This window comes from Corvus moneduloides, chromosome 2 (assembly GCF_009650955.1).
Source record: "Corvus moneduloides isolate bCorMon1 chromosome 2, bCorMon1.pri, whole genome shotgun sequence".
NCBI lineage: Eukaryota > Metazoa > Chordata > Aves > Passeriformes > Corvidae > Corvus > Corvus moneduloides.
Window position 1 is genome coordinate 22,200,417 of NC_045477.1, and position 16,965 is coordinate 22,217,381.

A 16,965-nucleotide genomic window follows, 5' to 3' on the forward strand; every position below is an offset into this window, starting at 1 on the left:
TGACAGGAATGATAAAAAGAAACCACAAATGAGGTTAAGGCAAATATTGCAAATGCTGGCTATGCAGTGTATCACAAATATTTAAACACCTGCAAATCAATTTAATAAGAGGGTGCAATGAAATTATGAGATCTGATGACATCATACCTCAAGATACCATTTGAAAAAGAGGGCATATTGTACAGGTTACAGAGACAGAACATACTGTTGTAATATTATGGAAAGGAAGACAGATTGCACAGAAACGAAATACAGCAGCTTCAGGACATAATGTGGTGTTATCTAATCATCAAAATATTGCACTCAATTTAGTCAAGGTTTAATTATTTGTTGTGTTCCAATTATGCAAGAAAATGGTAATTTTGCTTCTGTTCAAAAATGTTTTCATTTCCTCATGCACGAGCACATTTTCAAACGAACACCAAAGAACTGAAATGAAGCATGTCTTGTAGCAGTCAAAACGGCATTAAATTTATCAGAAGAATGCCTTAAGAAATCTTTTATTAATTATTCAGAAGACTTAATTTCCAATTTGGTTATTTCATTTTTTATTCATTATTTTTTTCACATGGTTTTCTGGCTTTTACCCCTTACCCATGCTGCCTGTTATTAGAAGAGAACAATCAAATACTTGTAAGCTAACTATTATACTTCTAAAGAAAGTCCCACATGTTAAGTACCACAGTGACAGGAACATATGAATAAGGAACAAATAAGGACCAAATTCTTTGTAATTTGTATTTAGTAAGCTTTTAGGTCAGAAGGATGCCCAGAACAGACACTTACTCACAAAATCCCTTAAAATATTTCTGCTGTATTCTTTTGCAAAGTCTGCAATGTGGCAGAATTAAATATCAGCCAGCACCTATGTTAGATGTTTTTCTCTTCAGGGATGAGTAGGGGAACCCACGAGGCTCTTGAGCAGTATTCTACTTTCAGTAGAACCAGCACAGTCCTCCCAGTAACCCATCTGTAGCCATCACTTTAATTCAGGACATGGTGAAGAGATCTCTCCAGATCAGCCTGGCATCAAAAATACACACCCCCAACACTACCACATAAAAATTCTCTAATTTGGGTACCAAGTGTTAGGCACCGATGTCCATTTTAGGCACTCACACAAAGGGCAGTTTGATTTTCAGAACAGCCTTTAAAAAACCATTCCATTTATCTGAGCAGCTGTCAAATACTCTTTCAGACTGTGAATGGGAGGATGCTGCTCCAGAAAATCAGTGCTCTGCTATAAAGAAGCATCACACGTGATATAATCTCCTTTTGGGGGAAGGACAACATCTGGCCTAACTAGCCCTCTAAAAAAGGATAAGCAATTCATAAGAAAAACTGTAGGACACTTTACTAACAGACTAGGATTTAGAAGAGAATATTTCAGAGCTATAAAAACTAGCTGCATTTAACACCAAAGAGCTTCATTAGTGCTGTCATCAGGCAGGCTTTGAGCTCTGAAAATTGGTAGTCTAACCTCTTCTATTTCTAGGTTACAGGTGTTTGTGTACAGCAGGAATTATGTATCTTGTGTTGTGTGCCACAGCTGTTCCCGAATTGTGATACACGTCTGAACTGCAAGAAATAGCTCCCAGCTATTTTTGTGCAAGCTCATACAGCACATGCAAAGTTTGGATTTTCTGTTTCCTCTGGAGTCAACACAGGCTTGGTTTGGGAGCTGCCACAGCTGTTGCATGACAATTGCACACTCTTCACATGGCAATCACATGGCTAGACACTGATGCACTAGGACACAGCACAGATCAGTTGACAGACCACATACTTGAGGGTAAAAACAACAAAAGAAGCTGGTTGCTTTCATGCTTTACTGTGATTAAAGCTGTCTAAATTAATTTTTAAAACTGACTTTTAACTATTAATAGTATCCACATTCTGTTCAGTTTATGTAACCTGTTTTTAGTACCTAAATCATGCATGTTTTACTCTCTTTACATTTATTATAAAGGAGGATCACACATGTAAGCCTATCTTGCTGACAAAGAGCTTTTGAAAACCAGTTTAATTTGAGAATGGAGTATAAAAGCTCAAGAGGCCAGCAGAGTTGTCTGCTATCATTATTTGTTTATATTCACACTGGAGACAGCCAGCAGAAATTGTGATGCTACAGCATAAGGCACGACAGCCCCTACCCAAAAGAGCTTAAAAGTGTTAAGAGTCAAATTACTCAACTGTGGGATGAGAAAGAGTTACTAGGTACAGTCTAGCAGCCAGCTAAGCTTAGCACACAGGTCTTCTGACCTGACAACATCCTGCTCCACAGCCATATGGTTCCTATCAGTCTTTCAAGGAAAACACCAAGGCACAACCAACAGACAAACGTGCGCTCGCAGCTCCAGCATTCAGCGCTGGGTTTCCCTCAGCTGTTACAGCAGCCCTGTGGTCACAGATTTTCATATTGTTCGATAGGAAGGTGACTTCGTACAGGTCTTTTTCTACTAAGGAGCTTCTGCCTGACTAACACCCTGAAATACCAGTCCCAGTCACTGCCTAAAGCCCCCTTGAACCCTGAGCCGTGCACCACTGGCTGCACAAGGGCCCAAACCCAGGTTCCCAGCTCACAGTGCTCCCTGTTCCTTGCTAATCCCTACACACATGTCCCTTCTCAAGAACTTAAGCACGAATTCACCTGTTCAGAAACTCCCTTGCTTATGGGAAATAATGATAAAATGCACCTTGTATCCACACTGCTGAAGCTAATCTCCAATTACGGTCTTCTGACTAGTTAACATTCTTTTTAATTTAATATAGGTAAGTAGAAATGGTTATGCAGTGTCATCAGAAAGTAAGTTTCAAAATAAATACATTCCATGTTTTACAGACACACAAAATGTTTTGGAACGTTTACTTTCCAAGTTGTTTTCCAGAAGAATATAATTTTCAAATGGAGTCAAATCTCTTCAGCTACTCTGAAGTTACCCACAAGTTAAAAAGAGAATGACTGTTAAGAAATTTAGTAATATTCTTGAAAGAAAGCTATTTAAAAAACACTTTGCATAGGGAAGTGGGAGTTTGGCATGGCACAGGCCTAATCTCAGCAGCTTTAACCAGTGAAAGGAATAAGGATAGCAGCACTTGGAAATCATAGTACATATAAAAACTTGTAATCTTGCCATTAGGGACCTGTCCCAAAGCTCATGGGAATCAGTTGTGGAAATCTTTACACAGCCTTCTCTAAGCTTCAAAGTCTTAAAAGCATTTTGGATGCAAGCCCCCAATATAAAGGTGATTTCTTAAGAAAAAAACCACAAATCCATTTTCATTTTAGAACAAATATTCAATAAGTCACTCTCTTATACACAGACTGAAGAAATTCTTTCCTTCTGGTCTTTGAAAGGAATCTAAACTGTCCAATTGCATCTCACACAACAAATGAGCTATCAAAGTTGTATTTGCCTGTGCTCACAGTGTATTCCCATCTATACACTTCAATATTAAGCTCCATATAAATGTTTGAAACAGTAATGGACATACCTAATTATATATATATTATATACTATGTTGCTAAGAGTCCCTCAATAAGTTTACCTAATGAGATGGTAAAAATAAAGGCAAAATGTACTGGAATGGTTACTGTTCTGTAATACATTACACAGTAATTAACTCAAGCATTTGATATAGCACCACTTCCATGACGAGTGCTTTAGAGCTACTGAGCTCTCGTATGCCACGACAGAATTAAAGTACCACAAAGCCCTCCTGACCCCCAAACCATAAACAAAAATGAAAACACAGTTTGAAAGAACGTGGCATGCAGGAGTAAGAATAAGATATTCTGAGGCTTTTGGTTTTAAGCCACCAAATACCATGATATGGCATGCCTGGCTGCATTACTGTTCTCATGAGATGTGTTTTATATAGGTTAAGTGTTTGTGGTTTTTTAAAGTTCTTTTGTTCCACAATTTTTACCAGTGTTATTCCATACATATTACTACATCCAGAATACATTTACAGTGGAAATTGCCACCTCTCAGATATTCAAAAATAAGGAGAATCTTTCAAATGGCTTTATTAACTTCTTTTCCTTTCTAATGTTGGAAGTGCATCACTATCATGTTTAAATATTAGTTTAATGAAACAAGGTACCAGTGGTTAAGGAAGATTATTCCTCTCCTCTGCCTACGACTCTTGAAAGGCAAGGTTGGTATTTCTTCACTTGCTGCTACCCTCTGTGTGGCACTGTGCATTTCAGAAAACTTTTAATCAAATGCTTTAATTTTATGTTCTGTTCTAAATGGTGTTCAGAACTGGAATCTGATTTTTCAATTACATCATCTGCAAAGTCATGTTTTAGTAAGTAGTACAGGAGGAACATCTGAGAAGACAGTCTTGTGAAACAAGTTAAATATTACTTAATGAAGAAGTAGGATTTGTACTGAATTATGTACCAGTCCTGCATGTGAAATAAGGAGTACTCTTCAGCCCTGAGTCTCTTGCTCAGTGCTCCAACACTCATATCAATGATAGAACACACAGATCCCTAATTCTGTTTTGAGGCAGGGAGAAGAGAAACAACAAAGTTGAATTACTGAGTTGACCTAGGTTGTCTCTGCAGAAGTTTAGTCAGAGGTTAAAACATTGACAAGCACTAGGATGTTACAGGCAAAATGAATTTTTCATGGAAACAGAGATAGTTCAAGCAGTCTAAGCAATGTTCAACATTAGACCAAGAAATGGGGAGGCAGGAGATTTTTCAAGTCCTCCAAGAAGCCTTTGCCAACACTGCTCTTATGGCCTGATTGGAATGGAAATCTGACTAAGCTGCTAACGGCGATCTTAGATGTAGAACTTCTCACGTCTACGTTAGCAATTAGTGTGCCTCAGGGATTCTTCCTAGGCATTGTCTTGGGAGTCTCAAAGCACGCACGTGAGCACAGCAATGTTGTTCCTCAAATCATTGCCCTTTTGATGGAGCTAAGGATGAAGATGCTCACCACTGTGCCATCATGAGTGCAGTGTTTGCCATCTAGACTCGTGTCCTCCAGCAGTTTGCACTTTGTTTGTGTATTAAGCACACTCAGGCCCAGTACCTGGCATGAATGTCCCTGCTGGATGAAGAACTGATGCTGACATGCTCTGGCAACCAGAATGAATTGCCACAAATCAAACTCCATTCTGTCTGTCTCTGTGACCTTATGTAGCCATACCCATACCTCCTCCACTGGGCAGCAACTTGAATCACTTCACCCAGCAGTTCAAATGTTCTTCCTGTTTTTGCTAAATTTCTGAAGGATCAAGTCTTGGTCTGTTTTCAGCAGAGGAATGTGGTCACTGGTTTTACAAAGACAAAGATCACAGGGCTCTTACGGAACCCAGCACACTTTCATTGTGGAGCTTGTGTGCCATGGACTTCAAACAGATAAAGGCAAGACTGGAAGTAGAAGGATCCTGCCTGACAAATTCCTAAGTAGGTAGCTGTGCTCTGTGAGCAAGAAACATTAGTCAGTGAGAAGGCTGGTGTCAGTGTTAAGGTTGTGCTGGTAAGCACAGGATTAGTTCCACTCCCAAGTTTTGGAGGGTGCAGTTTTGATGTCACTTATTCCAGCTGACTAGGTTGGATTCTGCCCCATTTTACAGCAGGTATGCAGGAGCAATATTAATTATATTTTGCATTAACTTATAAAAATAATTAATATCAGTCACAGTAGAAGAAACTTCTTGTTTTAAAAAGCAGTTCTAATAATAGTTACTTCCTACAAAACTGCACCTGATTTCACATTTAAAAAATATAAATATAGCTTGGAAAACAACATGAAAGTGCTAAAATAGGAAAGATCCATAAATATGCTATGTTTTCCCTGCTGAATATCTCCAAAACAGAAAAAAGCAGAATAAATTTTGGAGCAAATAATCTTAGATTTATCTAAGAGAGCTATTTTTGAGCACCAGCAGAATGAAAAATTGAAGTTAACTGCAGAAAAAGTAAAGTGTTATAGGAGACACTCATCATTATAAAACTAAGAATATGCACATATGGTTACCAAGTCAGTCATCTCTTAGCTTTTACTGAAAAGAAAAGGAAAGGTTTTAGCTCATTTCTGAAGAGAAAAGGGAAAAGTTGAATCTCAGTGAGCCACACAATAAATAATCTAATTATAACTGAGCTACCAAATGTTTTAGTTTAAAGCCTATATCATGAGTTTCTGAGGCCCTGCTCAAGTGTTTGAGCTCCTAGTTTTATACCAATATTATTAGAGCCTATTTCACTTTGATATTTCCACATCTACAGATTTTGGGTTGCAAACAGTACAAGGAAATACATATTTTGAAGCAGCTGTTTTGTTTTAGTCCTTGGTATGTCAGGGAAACACTTTTATTAGTTTCTGCTTTTTATAAATTACTAATTAGTGGCCTCCATTCAAGATTAATGTATCCTCTTATTATGACATGGAATACACGAAACAATAACAGGGAATTTGAACAGCATACTTGTGGGAATTTGTTACCATAACTAAGGGGGAAAAACTATCTATCTATACTTACCAAACTACAAGGAAAAGAAATGTGATATGCATACCACAAGCCAAATGAATGTATCACAGCTACACCTCCTTATTTTCCATAACATTTAAAAGTCAGCTACTAGAAAACAGCTCTTAGCAACAATCTTTAAGACAGTGAACTCACACTAAAGAGATCAATGTAGACTTGGCACTTGCAGAAAAAGTCTCTAGGAATGAGATGAATTCCACCTTCTGAAGGACTATGGGTAAAATGGGAAACATCTATAAATTTTTGTGTGACCAAGATTTCCCTGCCAGGTCACAGCTGGCTGATAAGCAAATATTTTTATTTGAGGTTCTGCTTTCATTGCAAATCACATAACTTAGGCACTGGTAGGTTCTAATGATTAAAATTTACCATCTCCATATTGCTGTTTTTCAAATAAATTCTCCATGTACACATTTGCATGATATATACATACAGAATTATAAGGACTCCCTGCTGTAAAAAAAACTTAGTCTTTTAAGAAAACAGAGAAACAAGCTTCTTATAGGAGGTTATAGGAATATACCTGCATGATCCTGTTACTTCAAATGTTTTCATACTGTTCACTTCAAGATGCACCACGTACATTTAAGTTTTTCTTAAGGAAACAGACTTAGGATTTTACTGTGCTATGTAATAAGCACTTCTCCAGTAATTTCTTCTCTTTGGAACTATGCACTTCGCTTCTTAGGGATTAATGAAACACAGTGATGCATGACATGAATGGCTTATACAGACTGCAGGAAGAGAAGCCAATCACCTTTACCTGAAGTGGGAGACTTGCAACGCTCTAGCTCCAGGGAAACTGGACTGTCACTGAGTTCAGTCAGGCCTGAAAAAACGGAGTTAAAGAGTTAAGTTACAATCTAACAGGGCATGCTTCAACTTTCTTGGTCGATGATATTCTGCACTTTAAAGTCAATTTGGAGAAAGGAATGGTGTGAAATGAGAGGGAAATAATCTATTTCAGATAAGTGCAGTTATCAGGCTGTCACTGCAGCAATTTAGGCTTGGTAAAAAAAAAAAAAATTAAAAAATCACACCTCTTGTTAACTCAAATTTGTTTTCCAAGTGCCTCGGGATAGAAAAGAGTGACTGTACCTAACAAAAGAAAACAAGTAAGTATAGTTTAAAATTTAAAAGTCTGTGATATGACTCAATCTCATTCATCCCTGTCAAACTGATGTGGAAACAACTTTGTGCTTTCAACTGCTGCATAATGCAGGGAGGAAATCTTAAAAGAGAGAAGAAAGAAATAAAATTACCGCTACTGTGAAATATTAGAACTTTCATATGAATTCACACAAGAGAGGTCATTTTAAAGGACATAGAAGGATTGATCTTGCTGGCTGAGTACCACACAGAATTTTTTGACTAAATACTTCTTCGTACATTGTTTATAAATATTTGTGAGGAACTCCATCTACATGGAAGGCAGCACCAAGAAAAGAAATCCTAGTCTAGATTGCATAAACTTGTTCCTGTGAGCCAATTAAGATCCATCTTTGGCACAGGTCAAATGTATAAGTTCAAACATGCCTTTTGGCATGGTAGGGAGGGAAAGTCTGAGCTCATGCTATCCTTTACCAACTGTTGAGAGGGTGAGCTGGCATGGCCACACCTATTCAAATGCATCCTTTGTATGCATCCTGTAATGCCTTTGGCTAACCCTTGTTATAAGGAGCTCTGACACCCCATGCCAGGGGCTACATGGGACTGACTGGCAGCCTTGCCCAGACATTCACGTGCCAGCAAGGTGGACTCACAGCACTCAGGTCAGAGCCCACAGTCAGGTGTACACTACTGTATTTACAGTATTGATACTGTATGTACACACACTCTGCTTCTGCTGCATCCTGAGAACCAAACATCCTACAAGAACCTTTCAGTATGCTTTAAAAGGGCACCACGGCTCCTGTAAGATTACATGCTATAATTTTTGTTGCTTCTAGACTCTCAGGCCCAGAGACCCTCACCATTAAAATTCATATACACTCTTGTTTTGAAAAATTCTGCTACCACCCAGTCACCAGTGCTGCTCTCTTAGCATTAACACCAGCAGAATCTTAATGTAGGTACTGACAACTTTATTACAATGTAATTCTGAACTGCTAAAAGAACTGGGGAGGATCCAGAACCCCAGCCAGGTGAACAAAAAAAGCTCCTAACACTAATGAAGATGCAGGAGCACAAGAATAATCCTGAGATCCCTCTGGAAAACCAGCAGTATTGATTTAGTCTGTTAAATCAGTATTAACAATACACTTGCTCCTGACTTAAGAAACAAGAACTGCCAAACTAGATATTATTGTTGAAAACCAAAGATTTTATTATTTTGAGAAACGCACTTGAATCTTTAACTTAGAATCTGTGGTAAAATGTTATATTTCAATCAATTGTGAGTTCAGTCACTTTTAATGTTATGAGAATATTCAGAAATGGTAATCATTTAGGGAGCCTCTCTAGTACAGCTTTCTTATAGCAAATCTTGACTCTACTTGAACCCAAGGTTTCTCTATGTACCTAGAGTTTTGGGACAGAATTGATTTTTGCTGCAGAACTCTCTGGAAGGTGCAGTGGGAGCAATTTTGGCACATTTGCATAGCATCAGAAGCCTTGGATAAATAAAATACTATACTGTTTCTTTTGTAAATGCATTATTTGAGATATTAAAGTATTAACACCTTGGCTATGATGTTCTAAAGACTGTATAATTAATACTGGTGTTGGATACAATATCAAATCCCAGGTCAGATTTTGCTTCTAAATGGTTTGGCGATATTTTTTAATATGGAGTTCATAAAAACAGTGTTACATCTCAATACAAATTATGGTGCTATGGACTTAAATGCGAAAAACACCAAACTGCACCACCCAAGAGCAACTGCCGTAGGAAAACCACAACTTCCTCATGTTTGGCATACTTTTGCAACATAAAACACCAAAGATACATTTCATGTTATGGTATTAAAGAATGCTGAACACATGAACTTCTCTACAACCCTTGACTTGCTGTCAAGCCACTGTCACCCCCAGCAGTGACCACCTACAGATGCTTTTAAAGAAGAGGCGTAATATATCCCCACGTGAGATGTAAGTGGTACCATGTACCCTGCACAAGAGCATTGGCTTAATCTCACTTAGATTTGCTTAAGCACTTCCATTTGCAGATTTTCTCCTGCCATAAATCTTTCTTTCTTTGAAATATTATAATGTGTTCTGCTCGTTACGCACCCATTTATCCAAAGTCTCTTTTAAATCTTGCTAAATTCTAAATTCTGAAGATGTTGTAAGGCAATGAATTGTTCAATCATCATTCATTGAAAAGGATAAACACATATCCATCACTTTTTATGTGTTACCTTTGATTCTACTAAATGTTTCCCTTTGAGATAAGAAAGGGAGCTCTCAAGCTTTTCCTTGTACTACTGCTCATTTTTTACTGTCATTTCCTTTTTAAGGAAACCAAACTAAATATTTTCAATAATTTACCATGTATAAATATTTCCATGGACCTCAGCTTCCCTCAGATGTCTGAGAAACCACAACAGCTACTGAAGCTAGATTAAAAAAATATTTTCACTTTCCATTTTGAAGTTCTGTGGGCAGTTTGTGCCCCAAGATATTTTAGCTATTTTTAGCTCCCCAAAACCACCACCCCAGCAAATTTTAAGCCCACCTAGAGCAAGAGGAACATAGCAGTAAAAACAAAAGCAAAAACCTGAGACTGGCAATGTGAACAACCACCTGAGAGAAGAAATACCCATGACATTATAAAGAAATTGTCTTTGATCTGAGAAAATCATAAACATGTGTAAATAGTGCAAGATGTAAGTACATCACATAAGGCATTAAAACAGTTTTAAAGACATATCCTATGGATACTTTTCTAAGTTTACTGTGATTTTCATTTCCTCTTTATTAAAGGACTAAAACCCATACTGTCTACGATGAGGTAACAACTTTAATGAACTCATAATTTAAAATTATGTTTGAAATTTGAAATTTCTATCTGTATATTTGAATTATTCAGACTGATCATTTACTCTAAAGCACCCGAAGCCATCACATCTTTGCCTATAAATAGATTATAAATAAATTATCATAAACATTCACAAGCCAATAAAATAAGTAAGCTCGGTGTTATCTTAATCCATCTTCACACTGAATTACCATACTATGTTTTCTTTATGTTTATACATCTATATATATATATCTATGCATGCATTCTTTGGAAATTAGTTAGTTCAGAATATAGCAGTTGACTTAAAACTCAACCTAAATTAGCTTCTTAGGTGTGACTTAAAGTGTCGAATACTGATATACAGTGACTCACAGCAAAGATTTTTCTGTGTCCTCCTGTCAGACCAAGGGTACTTTTGCTCACCCCCTCTCAAGGGACTGGCCTGAAGGAGGAACAAACACTTCTCACTGAAAAGTCTTCATTATGAAAATTATTTTGCCATGTATCAGCATCCTTTGGAGTTGACAACACTTTGGACGCTTCATAAAGACTATTTTCTTGTTCTACCAACAGATGGTATGAATTTCTAGTAGGAGATGCAAATTCCTTTTGCATCATTTTGGTATTTTTATATTCTGCTGCAGACATTACCCCTCTAGATGCAGTAAATGTACTTGTTTTAATATTTGAATGCATGTTACCCAAAATCAGGTAATAATATGTAGTACGACTTGATTTCAATTGAAGAAGAAAACCAAACAACAACCAACCAACCACATATGGACGTCCCAGACTGAAATATCAACACTTTGTTTCTCTGACCCAGTATTTGAAGAGATTATTTTGTTTAAACATGGCAGTAATTAAATATATATATCCCTAATGATTCATAAATACACATCTGTAACATGGATTTCTTCCATCCATGTTAAGAGTCGTAATCCTGTCTTTCTAAAATCTACTCAGGAGCATCCAAATATGAGCTTAACATCGCCAAGATGAACTCTGCTTTTTTTTCGGTGCTAAAGTCTCCTCTTTACTACACCAACAGAGCTATCAGCATCACTGTCTTCTCTGACACTCTAATCCATAATATTGGTTACATCTTTGAATATCACATTTTAACTTTCTTATTCAGGCTGGATACTAAATTGCATTGTCTCTTCCTGCAAATCACCTCTGAAATGACCAACAAAAATCTAACTATCTTGCTCATTGATAATCTCTTCTTTGGCTTCAGTGCCTACAAGTCCTATTCTCTCAAACTGATGGACGTGAAATTATCTTCCTGGTTCATCACTTAATCAAATCAACTACTCATATATCTTCCCATTAGCTTCTCATTGATACAACCCTTAAAGCTTTAGACCTTATGCTTATGTTACCACTACTGCTCCTGCTTTTGTCATAATAATATCAGCTTTGATTGCACAACTTCCAAAAATAATTTACTTTTCCCATCATCATCCCTTATGAGAGAAGATAAACTTGTAAGCAAAATCCAAAATCCTCTCTTAATACCTCACTTAAACTTCATCTCTCAGATAAGAGATGTAAGAAAGCACAACTTGAGAATGACTTAGCAAGATATTTTCAGTCTATGACAGATTCTGGTCCTGTTCTTGATCTTACTGCTTGGTGCATCTTTCAGATCATACAATACACACGCCTGTGTAAGTATCAAAGGACAAAAGCAAGAACCAAATAATTTTTGTGGAAAGAAATCAAGCTGTTCATGATCTTGCCTAAAACTCAGACTCATACCTCATAGGAAGATTTTGCAGACTTTTCCAGCTCTGGGGATGAAGATGGAAACAAGAGAATACATTTTCAGCTATGAAAGACTCTATGGTCTATGTTTGTAATTCTGAATGAAAACACTGGTAATTTTTGGGCTTAGAATTTATTAACTTTTTAGAGGGGGGGAAAAACCCCCAAACCATTGACTGCTGTGTGTCTCTCAGGCTCTCTGTTACAAACTTGACATTGGCAAGACCAGACTAACAGACTAAGATATCATACACCAAACCTTTTTATGGAGTGCTGAATTTGTAACTGGACTAATCTTTTAACTAAACAGACCGTCTTTTATGAGCTATTATGAAATAAAGTCATAGAAATCAGCCTAGAGGGATGGAACAGAATGTGTTCTGCAAGTGTACGACTGTATTTCAATAGCTACATAACTTCGTATTTATGAGAGATAACAGAATAACTGCCACTCCTTTATCTTGCCTATACTGAATATTTAACATAAAATTGCCTATCCCTTTGTTCTGTGAAAAATACTTTAAAAAGAGGCATCCTAGAGACCTAATTACATATAAGCACTGCAGTTAATTAAGATACGTATGGCTCATCTCTTGAACAGTCATTTTTGAAAAATTAATTATAGCTTTGTTCACTGCATTCTGCAGTGATGAATGCTAATATTTAAATTTCATATCAGTATAACTCAAAATTTAAAGATATTAAAAACATTAATTTTCATAGCCCTCTTTGATGTATGTATTTTTATGCCCACTTTACATTCCCCATCAAAGATCAGAGGCACGGGATGGTTCCCCAAAGCGAAATATTGAAGTACCAAACCAAGATTAAAATTTTAAATTTCACAGCATCCAATCCAAGGGGTACTCTTTTAAGCCACATTGTTCTTCTGATAAAAGGAAAGAATTGATTGATAACTACAGATAGTGCCATTGCAAAACAAGAAATGCTTCATACTAGTAAATGTACATAGAAACGAATATAAAACCAAAGAAAGATACTGTCACCAAGAACATAGAAATGTTGAAATATAATTTCTAAGGCCCAATCTTCCCCATATAACATTGAGGTTTTCTCTTTGAGTCTTTTTAAAGAAAAGAATTTCTGTATAATAAAGGTAATTGTCAAAAATAAGCATGGTTGACATCACAAAATGTAATAAGTTTGCATGCATGCTGAATGTGTTTTAAAAAACACATTACAAAGCACAAACACATGGGTTTAAGTCAGGCATAGTCCAATCATGATAAAGCTTTTTGCCTAACCTTTATAGAACTTACTCTGATAGGAAGTACGGATCCGTTTCGTTAAATCTGGATAAAAGTTAGACAGGCCACGCATGCAAAAGTTGTCTTTGGAACATGCCAGTACACCAGCATCAGCAGCAGGCAGAGGAAAGAGAGAAAAAACAGTCTAAAGTGAAAGGAACTGATATCATAACCAGCATCTAGAACAGCCAAGGTGAAAAAATTTCAGCAGATGCTTACCTTCCAATGGGGAGATATAACAAGAAAAGTAATCAAAAAAGTAAAGGATGTGGGATGGATGGTGAGAAAGCAGCTGAGGCTTTTTTTTAGATGCATAGTTTCTATGAGCAATCTAGAAGTGTGCAATCCTTCTTAGTGGTCATTTATCCCCAGTGAGCTCTGTTCTGGCAGCACTGGATAGCTGGAATGATGGCTTAAAGGATTGGCCCAGACTGCCACTGACAGAGAAAAACTCTCTGTGATGCAGTGCTGATAACAGCTTTTTCTACATGAGCAATCCTCCACCTTTTGTACAGGGTTCTGCAGCATGTTGTTTGTGGCTAGCTACTCACATTTCTCAGGGAGCTGCTGTGAAGCTGCCTGAAACCAGACAGAAAAGCCGAAGGTAACTTGAAGCTGCTTGTCTCTTCTCTCCTCAGCTGTGCCAAATTTACATATTTAACACTTGACACAGATGGGAACTAAGCTTGGCATGATTAAATGCACAGAAAGTGAGATAAATGGTCTTTCAGGAGCAGAAGTAGGCCTGAAGACTTATATTTTGTTCTCTAAATTTTTCTCTAAATTTTCCTTTCTATTTGGAGTGTAAACACATTCCCAATTAAAAAAATATTTCCTGTAACTCTATGGAGAAGTAGGATTTGATGATTTAGTGCAGGGTCTGCTGATGAAAATGCTGATGGCATAAACCCACTACAATCTGTTGCTCTTATAGTTTTAGGGTTAGATTTAAAACTCCATGTTTTCTAAGATATTTTAAAATCTGATTCTAAAACTTCACAGTTATGTAAAAGACATTTCATAATTGTGTCTGACTCTTGCATGTTACTATGGAATATGTCAAGTGAAAAGACTTGAAACATAGATGATCTTCTGACTTTTTCTAATACAAGTAAATGTTTAGATAACCAACAAAGTATGGTAAAATTTAGCTGTACTGAGGTGCTAATATTTCTAATACACAATGTGTAATAACAGTTATGACTTACAAATGTAATCCTCTTAGCATCAAATTTTAAAATGGATGTTGTAAGCTTATATCAAGAACTTCAGCTCACTAATGAAGTGCTTAATTTGCGCTGCTTGTACTACCAACGTAGAATGCCTCCCAGGTGTTACACTTCACTAAACACAACTGACTACTCTAATGAATAGCACCTGGCAGAAGGTACATTTATGCTTAAATTGAAGTCCTACTTACTGGTATGAACTTATTGAAACCAGAAAGAAAACAGCATACAAACTACACTTCAAGTGACTGCCACAGAAACAATTTATTAATCTGCTCATTGTGATTTCTATTACAGACTCAGCTAAGGGAATGACTTGCTGACCTCCATCCCAAAAGAAAAAAAACCTCATAAAACATTTTGTTTCTGAGAAAGTGCCCGCACCTAGAGCACGTCAAGTTTCTTCTGTCAAGTTATAGAAACTCCATGGGCCGGCAAATAGTCATGCATCTCAAAAGCACTACAAAAAGCCACAGGCAAAAAAACCAAAGAAACATCTCAGGCTCATAACCACAATGACTGCTTCCTACCTGCAGCAAACTGCCTGCTCTTGCGAGGTGAGCGGGGCTGGCGCTGGTACGGATCGCTCGATCCATAGAGGTCGAGGGTGCCCATGCTCAGCAGGACTGTCTTCTGCATGAAATCCACAACAGCCAAACCATTGCAGTTCCCAAAAGCCACTCTGCAAAGAGAAGCATCCCTCCAAAGTGTCAGTAATATGTAATTCAGTTCTGAAAACAATAATAATTATTATTACGAACTCTGCACAAACTTTTTCTTTAGGAACTACTCAAAGCTTACATTTTTTATTTCTTACAGATTTGTAATCCTGAATTTTAAAAACTGCTTTCTGAATTAAGTTTCCAGAAAGCAGACTTACAAGTTCTACCAACTTCCTGTACCAAACACATTGCAGTAATGTCTAAACATTGCTTCACTGAACAATAGAATTCTAATAATAAGGATATAAATTAAGCCTAAAAATCGTGGCTTAGATCTTAAAAAGTGGTTATGAATTTATGTAAAATACAAATACAATTAAAATATAAATACAAATACAACATAAAAAATAATTATTTTTAAGCTAAATATAAATGACAAATGAAATATATTAGGCTGTATTGTGGAGATATCCAAATCCAAAAGGCATTTACAAAATTTCCTTCCAACTCTGTCAGTTTATCTACAGCAGAGATTCCTGTTAAAACAGTCTCTACCCCTCTGAAATGCTTCTGCAAATGCATTTTGATGATGGTTTGATTTATGGGCAAGATCTCTCTCCTTTTGTATCAGACTGCAATTTTAAATTCCAGACAGAAAGGATTGCAGGTACAGCCACAAAGAAACTCAAAACCCCAAACCGTGTTCAATCATATTCAGAATCACTTTCAACCAGGTTCTGTCATTTTATGTAAAAGGTGATTAAGATGGTTAGTTCAAATCCCTGCAAGATCTTTAAGCACTTAATTCACAATAAAAGGGAGCTGTGCACTGACATCCACCAGATTCTTCTTAATATATCTCCAAAATACCTGAAAGGAATTTGTGTGTGGAAAAACAACAACACAAGAGAAAAGTGATGAGGTGGAGAGAAAGCAGGGTAGCTAGAAAATTTTCCTCTGTCCCACATTTTCTTACTCTGCTTCCAATATAAAAAAGAGTGCTCCTTATAGCAAATTAAAAAGTAACATGTAAGGCAAAATGAAATTATTTTTCCTTAATTGTCAAACTAGCAAATTAAGGCACCATAAAACTTGCAAATTAAGGCACAAAAGGGGCTCAAATTCTGCCAGTTGTTACTACACTCTGTTTACCACCCTTGTCTCAACTCTGACTTTAGTACAGCATCTACAGAAATACTGTGGATGCACCTCTGGTTTTTCCCCACTGACTTTTTTCCCTCATTGGAGTGGTGTCCCTCAGGGGCCATACTGGGACCAGTACAGCTTAAGGTCTTTACCAGTGACAGAGACAGTGGGATTGAGGGCACCCTCAGCAAGTTTGCAGACAACGCCAAGCTGAGATGTGCCCGAGGGACAAATGCCACCCAGAAGCACCTGGACAAGCTCAAGGAGTGGGCGCATGTGAATAATTTTAAACTAAAAGAAGGTCGATTCTATGTGTTCATAAGTTCTGCATTCTAGATGGAAGAAAAAAATGAAGGAATAAAAATGACAAGTGTCACTCTCATCTATTAATACTCCAGGGAAAAGAACAGCCATTT

The 16,965-nt window shown here is 37.1% G+C and overlaps 1 protein-coding gene across 9 annotated transcripts in view; it reads right to left on the reverse strand.

Moving 5' to 3' along the window:
- The window catches only part of STXBP5L (syntaxin binding protein 5 like), a 189,286-nt gene that overhangs the window by 36,137 nt on the left and 136,184 nt on the right, over positions 1–16,965 (reverse strand). For 3 of the 9 annotated variants that reach the window (XM_032098438.1, XM_032098446.1, XM_032098439.1), the window contains exons 18-20: positions 15,272–15,423; positions 13,525–13,596; positions 7,277–7,342 (exon numbers count right to left, since the gene is read on the reverse strand). In XM_032098438.1, coding sequence (XP_031954329.1) covers positions 7,277–7,342; positions 13,525–13,596; positions 15,272–15,423 — 290 coding nt within the window. The remainder of the gene's footprint in view (positions 1–7,276; positions 7,343–13,524; positions 13,597–15,271; positions 15,424–16,965) is intronic. The other 6 variants (XM_032098441.1, XM_032098447.1, XM_032098444.1 and 3 more) reach the window with 3 other exon arrangements.